At 55.6% G+C, this 7,587-nt stretch overlaps 2 protein-coding genes across 2 annotated transcripts, besides 3 other annotated features; both read left to right on the forward strand.

The window, feature by feature from the left end:
• Positions 1 to 7,587: part of a sequence feature (areas not merged during assembly with more than two copies in the genome that could not be assigned to a particular haplotype) that runs on past the window's edge.
• On the forward strand, positions 1,841 to 2,239 carry Tc00.1047053510459.10 (uncharacterized protein; the record flags this gene model as incomplete). Its single annotated transcript, XM_804959.1, has 1 exon — positions 1,841 to 2,239. One exon carries the CDS (start codon positions 1,841 to 1,843, stop codon positions 2,237 to 2,239), a length of 399 nt encoding a protein of 132 aa, XP_810052.1.
• On the forward strand, positions 2,898 to 4,346 carry Tc00.1047053510459.20 (mucin-associated surface protein (MASP), putative; the record flags this gene model as incomplete). The annotated part of the gene is made up of 1 exon (XM_804960.1): positions 2,898 to 4,346. One exon carries the CDS (start codon positions 2,898 to 2,900, stop codon positions 4,344 to 4,346), a length of 1,449 nt encoding a protein of 482 aa, XP_810053.1.
• Positions 4,591 to 4,611: a sequence feature (AT_rich).
• Positions 7,405 to 7,425: a sequence feature (AT_rich).

Below are 7,587 nucleotides of genomic sequence, written 5' to 3' on the forward strand. Positions count from 1 at the left end.
GAGGGCACACACCAGCAGCACACGGCCAGCCATCATCATCGCCATCACTCCTGTCACTTGCCTGCAGCCTTCAGCACAAACTAACTCCCCGTCAACGCAAAAAGCAAAAAGAGAGACAAGTCACACAGCCACGCACCGTCCCATCCAGAAATGAGAGTCACACACCACGAGGCAGTTGGAATCAGTACAATTGCAGAACTCACACAACGCCTTGCAAACCAGAAGTTAAAAATGCAGTAAAAAGCACAACAACGGATTTGAGAGTCCAGCGAAACTCCCAAAAGTAAAAAAAGAAAAATCGATCAGGCACGTCTTTTATTTTGTTTGCAAAAAAGCAAAATGTAAAGGACCCACTGGTTTGCGTATACGTACTGCATGGACCGAATAAAGCACAAAAAAAAAAAATCGTACTATTCCGTGAGCCCACACAACTCTCCTCACATTTCGTGCGGCATCCGGCCTTTTCTCCCAACCCTCCTCTTGTGCAGTCTGCGGGACGCACAGCCGCAGGGCCGGCACAGCGTGTGCGCAACGAAAACAAGGGGTAGAAGCACGTCACTCATGACGGTGTGCGGCAAGCAACCATTGGGGGAAAACACAGGGATGCTAATTATTCCAATAAGGCAAAAGCAGCAAAAATAAATAAAAGAGAATAAAAAACTTAAATTATTGAAAAAACTCAGTGGATAATGCTGGCAAGCTGCACAGTTATTGCTCCACGAAAAGCCTCAATTCCGCCCTCCCTCACACCTCAGCAGAGCGCCGCAGTGCCTGGCAGCACCAGAATCAGAAGCAACATCACCCGAGACACACACCCATGCACGGCGATGTCACGAATTTCAGCCATGGTCAATAAATCCGTGAAGTGCCCGTGCTCACAAAAACCGTTGCTCACAAGTGATGCTGCGTCGTGCTCCGATGGGATCTCTGGTTTCTCAGACGTTGTGCGCAAATAATCCTGTGCGGCATCACCGCCACCCGACACTTTATCACTCTTTCAGCATTTGCTAGGGCTGTGCTGGGCTCAGGAGTGGATATTGTACCATCCAAGGGCGCTAGATCACTGTTGCTGAGTGAATCGGGGCCGATATCCGTGCCCACGGCAGTGCGGCCATACGTGTCCTATTCGTGCTCAACGTCTTGTTATTCGCTGGCACCTGTGTTGGCGGTGGACGGCTCGTTGTCTCTCGCTGAGCGTGAATAGAATCCGCTGCGCTGCCACTTGACTCCCCGGACAGCCGCGCTCCCTGTGGGGCCTCACCGCGCAGCCGCTGGCAGACTTGCATGCTCCTGCCGTGCGGAGTGTCCTGCCTCCGAGCATGGCCTCGGACAGTTCCCAGTTCCCCGCCTGGCAGCATCCCAATCGCCCACACGAGTTCCTGTCGCCACAGACTCCCTCTCGGCGATTGAGGCACTCCGCCTTGGCTCGCTGGCCGCGCACGACTGCGTTACCGAAGGAATTTGGATTATGCTACTTTTCTTGGTGAAGCGAGGGCACTCTGTAGAATGTGTGTTCTCCCCATCGCACTGCGGTGCGTCATGCAATGAGGCCGCTGAGAAAGAAGCCGCGGTTGCAAGTTCCCTCCCCGCAATGGGGTGTACCAATCTGACACGTGGGCTTCCTTGCCGCAGTCAAGAGGTTATGCTGGAAGGAAGTCCAGGAGGAAGAGGAAGGCGCGCACACCACACTACTGACGCTCGTCGGTATAGCGAAAACTCCATTACTTGTGTCCGGCCAAATGTTGTGCCACGACCCGCAGCTCCGCGCACAACTGCGATGCGACTCCTGCCCGCTCTTCGGTAGAATGGCGCACGCCCTGCAGATTACGGGCGGCCGTTTATGTCGGTAGCGCCTTCCCTCCCACACCGAGGAGATCGGCCCGCTCCTGCCTCCGGAACCCCCACCTTGCGTGAGAACCGCAACTCCTTGTCGACCAGCGAGCGGTGGATTGACGTCCTCCTGCGCAATCTGCGGCAGCGTCTTCTCGTCCGTCCACAGTACGAGGGCACATGCCGGACGTGCTCGGCCTGGCGTTATAATAGTTCGCGAGGGCCTCGCATGCGGATGCCGCAATGGCGCCACCGTCCTCCTAACAGGCGCCTTAAGTGCAGGTCGCCACCGAAATTGCCAAGCATGCCAGCAGACCAAACATGCAGGAAGCACAACCGCGGGAACTCAATGACTACCACAGCCCTTCAGCCATTCCTCTGCTGCATCACAGACGCCATGGGCTGCTGATTCCCGACGGACCACGGGAAACTGTGCCTCATCCACTGTCGGAATGCCCCGTCGTTGGGGATAGGGACCGCGACTGTTTGGGACTGCCTCAGCCCGCACGACGGCCCGTATGAGACGGAATACTTGCCACTTTTGTACGGACGGCCCTTGCGCTGCTCACTCGTCATTGTAGCAGCAAAAAGCAAATCGAGGAATAGTAAACTAAATTGTTCGTGTGATGAATATTGGCTGCACTTCCCGTGGACCAACAATCCACGTGGTGTGCGGGGATCATTCCCTTTTTAATTGTTGTTTTGCTTTTGTGTTGCTGTGTGCGCTGCACTTATTCCTCTTGTGTGTGTGCGTACCCTCCGTGAGGGTGCGGGCACGACGGACCGCTCTCGCCGTATGTGCATGCGCAGCGGAACCTTGGATGTGTTGTTATTTCATTTTTGCTTTTTAGGAATTCTGGTTCGCGGGGTGGTTTTTTAGATTTACAATTGTACTGATTCCATCTGTCTCATTTGTGTGTGTAAATTGCTTTCATTTGTTACAATGCGTGACTCTCATTGCTTGATGGGACGGTGCGTGGCTGTGTGACTTGTCTCCCCTTTTGCTTTCACTCTGCGTTGACGTGTTGTTAGTTTGTGCTGAAGGCTACACGCAAGTGACAGGAGTGATGGCAATGATGATGACCGGCCGTATGCCGCTGGTGTGTGCCCTCTGCGTGCTGTGGTGCGGTTTGGCTGGAATTGCGGCCGATTTTGTCGGCAGTGCCAATGGCAGTGCGGGTGAGTATTGGGGCTCGTGGTGGATCACTCAGCTGCGGAGGGAGTGCGCGGAGGAGGTCATCAGGAGGACGGGAGGCAGGACGAATGTGTCTGCTGTTGAGGAATGCGTGCGTCAGGGAATTGACGGTGTGCGTGCCGTTTTGGATGGCCGTCGTCGGTGGGGGCCTCAACGCTCTGCCGTTGTTGTTGTTGCTGCTGAAGATGGTGAGGATCCTGTCAAAAACGGCGACAGTTCGGAACGGTCATTTTTGTCAGAGCAGAGTTCGCAGGCGGGACGAGTTTTACCATCAGGAGGAGGAGGGTCTGGAATTTTGCCGGGAGGTGAGGGTGGCACGGGACAAAACACACCACCACCACATTCTCCTTCAACAGGACCATCTCCACCGAATCTACCGGAGAAACAGGCATCAGCAGCAGAAGAAGAGGAAGAAGGAGTAAAATCAGATCCAAAAGACAATGAAAATAAACCGGGAGAAAGTCTAAAAGATCGAGAAACTCCAATCGACAATCAAAATACACAAAATCCAGAAGAAACAACAACAGGAAAAAAATTGCACGAAGAAGACAATAAAACCAAACAACTACTACAAGGGGACAACCAGCCACCAAAGGTCGAAGAAATAGCACCACGCAAACCCGTAGAGGAACCTCCGAGAGAAAAAGAAGACGTTGATGAACCTGACGCAGGTGCTGCAGAACGTAATTCAATTGAGAGTCACCTGGAAGCAACACGCAACCATGCGGAAAAACCCCTGGCAGGAAGCGAACACTTTGATAAAGAAAATTACTATCAAAAAGAAGAAAAGGAAAAGAAACGTGAAGAACAAGGAGACGCTCACGTACAACAACAAAACGGAAAACACGAGACACTGCATGGCTTACCAATAGAGGCAGGGACAACGCGAGGTTCACTGGCAAATCCACCTCCAGAAGAATTGCAACAGAAGCAGACCAGTGCCGGTTCAACAAAGCAGCTAGAAGGAGAAGTTCCTTTAATTAGCGCGGAGAGTAAATCAAATGGAAATAACGACCCATCATTACCCTCCGTTTCTACACGTGCTGGTGTTGCTGCTACTCATGAGGCCGCCAAGGGAAACGCGGAGGTTCAAAACAATGCTGAATCTACTGAAACAGCAGTAAATAACAAAGAAGACCCAAATGAGCATCTCACAGAAAATGACAAAGAATCCGCGAAAGATAAAAACGCCCTTCGTGCAAATGCCACCGCAAATACAGGCGACAGTGACGGCAGCACCGCGGTCTCCCACACCACCTCCCCTCTTTTGCCTCTTCTTCTTGTTGTTGCGTGTGCGGCTGCTGCGGTGGTGGCCGCGTGAGAGTGAGGGAGAGAGAGCCATGCACCGCCCGCACACACACTCGTCCTTCTCTCTCTGTGTGTGTGTGTCCCCTTGCATGGACTCTCGCCCTCACCTCACCCCACGAAGCACACACAATAATGTGCCCATTGTATATATGCATGCACACCCATGCAGGCCCGCTGGTGCTCTCTTTTGCACGACACGCACCGCTGCCGTCCTGCCTGGCTGCATGGGCGGAGCACCGTAACTGTTTCTGTTTTTGTAAATTTAATTTTTTTAATTTGCTTCCTCTATGAGCGTTTATATATTTTACTAAACCATTCCTCCTTTTTTTGCTTTTGGGGGGCAATCACTATGGACGTTTTTTCTTTTCTACTCTTCCCTCTTTTAATTGTTTGTTGCTGCACTCTTCCTGCGAGGGGTGCCGTGTGTTTCCCGCCCAACTGCTCCACTCGCACACCCACCGACACGCTCATGACGACGGCCCTTTGCGCCTCGCCTGCTGCACGCATGAGGAGGGGCCGCGACGAACGGCGCGCTGAGGGAGCCGTGACGTGTGGGCGTGCGACGAGGGCCTGTGGGGCGGAGCACACATTTTTTTCCCTCTTGTTTTGTTTGTTTTGCTGTCAGGGCTGGCAGACACCCGCAGCGCCACACACACACAGCCACACCCTGCCGCCGTGTTTTTCTTTTCTTTTCTCTGGTTGGGCGTGTGCTGCCACCGTGCGTAATTGTTGAGGTTGGGCCGTGCCGCATGTGTCGCTGCCATCCAGTTGTGCCTCTTGCCGTGCTGATGTGCCTCCCTGTGCTCCTCTTCTCTTCTGCTCCTCCAGCACACATAATTATTTGCACAGTGCACTGCAGGAATGCTCTTTCTATTTTGCTGGAGGCCGGTTGACGCGGCTGCAAGATGCACGCCATATGTGAAAGCACTGCCTGCTCTTGGGGTCATTCTTTTCTCCTCTTTGGTTTTTCTCTGCCGGGTGCGTGCGTTGCTCGGTGTGTGCCGGTGCGTGACGGACGGTGCCACGATGGCCTCCTCTGACGATGGCAGTCGCTGTGCTCTCGACACACATCCACACACTCTTCCCTGTCTCTCTGTGGGAGTGATTGCGGCAGGGCATTGCTGCGAGCGTGACGGGGACCACGGCGGCGTCACCCGTTGAGAAGGTCCCACGCTCTGTTGGTTGTGTAGCGGCGAGGCGGTTTGCCTGCAGCTTGACTGACAGAAGCGCACAGTCGTTTCATTGCGGTCACTCCATCGGCATCAACCGCTGCGGTGGTGTCCGCAGGAGCCGCCGCCCCGATGAGGATGGCCTCGTAGTTATCTGGAGGCCCGGAACTTCCAGCCCTTCGCCCTCCAGGATTGCCCTTGCTGCTCGACTGGCGCAGCACCGACCTGACACCGCTTTTCTGCAGGAGTGCAGGCAGCAGGGCGCCCCAGCGACGCGGCGCGTTGGCTGCGGTGACTTCCACCAGACCTGCAGTGGGCGTGCCGGTGGCGTGGCACTCTTGGTGCGCCACACCTTGCTGTGCGAGTGCCTGCCGCTCGTGGCACCAACTTTCTGGAGACCACTGCCTTCCGCGTGTGCCCACCGGCCAGCCCCAGCATGTACGTGGTGAACCTCTGCGGCCTTTTTCTGGAAATCGCTCACGCTGCCCAGTTTGCGACCACCATTTGTCGCCTTGTTCCTGCAGCGCCTATTGCGGGCTACCTGAATTCGCACCATGAGCTGCGGGACGGTCGCTCACGATCCACGACGGCAGGAGAGAACCTCGCCGCCACCTCAAGCGGCATGGAGTGTGAGCTGTCCGACGACCCGGCACAGCCAGCGCGGATCAGCGGCCGCCGCGTCTCGTTTCCCGACGTGACTGCGCAACGCGTACTGCGTGTCTCCCACTGGACATCCACCCCTTTGCATGGAGTCGGACTACCATCTGCCATCCCACACTGCGGGGACGGAGGACGGCCTCCCGCGACCGGCAGGCATGCTGCCGCGACGGAAACGTGCCGTCGTTGTTCTGCGTGAGGCCGACTGGAATGCTTCCACCTCGGTGTGTGCAACGCCTCTGGCCACTCTGACCACACGGTTGGATATGCACCGAGCGAGCGGCAAGGCGCACCATTCCGCGCGGCAGCCGTGACAGCCACTGATGAACCTGGACGGTCAGAGTGGAGCAGGCCGAGTGTGTTGCAGCGGCAGCATGGGACGCGCACACAGCCTCACCGGGAGGCAGCCTGCCCCGAGCTGAAGATGTCCGCAAACGGGAGTGCCGCAATCATGCCCTCTGCCGTAACTTCTCCATGCTGCTTGTGGTCCGTGCGAAAGAGCTTGGTGCCCTCTCGAGCCCAGGCCTCTGATGCCGCGAGGCATGGAGGCACCGCGTCCCTGCCCTCTGGGATCGGCCGTGCTGCGGTACTGTTGGGACCGCGTTTGTGCTCTGTCTTGGCAGCAGGAAAATTTGCTTGTCAGTCACACTGTCCGCGTCGCACGTGCTGCGATCCCCAGTGCTGTCCGCACACTTTGTGCTTGCGTGTCCCCTGGTGACTGTGATATGGATGGGTCCTTCACGCCCTATGCGCTTGAATTCACCATCCGCCACTGTTTGCCTTGCTTGGCCCCTGGCCGCGGCGGCGCACTGAATTTGTTTCTGTGCCATCTTGCACCCGCTGCCCGCTCCTCGCACAGAACGGTGATCAATACCTCCCTCGCTGACGGCGGTCTGCGAATTTCCCGGGAAACGGGGACACCACTCCCATCTGTAAACACGGGAAGGACACATGCCGCACGGAGGGAGTTGTTGGCCAATCCCGCTGCTCTCTGTCCTGCTAGGGGAGAGCGAAGGACTGGTCCACCGCCGCCTGTCAGCGCTGCTGGCACACCGCCGATGCCAGTCTGTATCCACGCCACGACGCGCGGTGGCTGTATGGGGCTGTGTGGGTGGGAAGGTGATGGTGTCACTGAATTTATTGCGTCTGCGCGGCTTTGTGTCGGCGGCTGTACTGTGGTGGGGATTGTGTATGACCGGATGCCTCTGCTTGTCACTGTGTTTGGTTACTGTTGTTCTTTCTGCCTTTTATTTATTTATTTTTTTTGAGCGTGCAGTTCGAGATACTTTGGCTTTGCCAGCACAACTATCGTTTCAAGGTGTTAGGAGTTACTTGCAGTATTAGGATTGGTAGTACTGGGATAACGATCTGGCGGAATCTTTTCACTGGATTCGCCATCTGTAGGAAAGGATTTGATAGACAGGAGGA

Source organism: Trypanosoma cruzi, genomic scaffold (genome assembly GCF_000209065.1).
Source record: "Trypanosoma cruzi strain CL Brener 1047053516759 genomic scaffold, whole genome shotgun sequence".
Lineage (NCBI taxonomy): Eukaryota > Euglenozoa > Kinetoplastea > Trypanosomatida > Trypanosomatidae > Trypanosoma > Trypanosoma cruzi.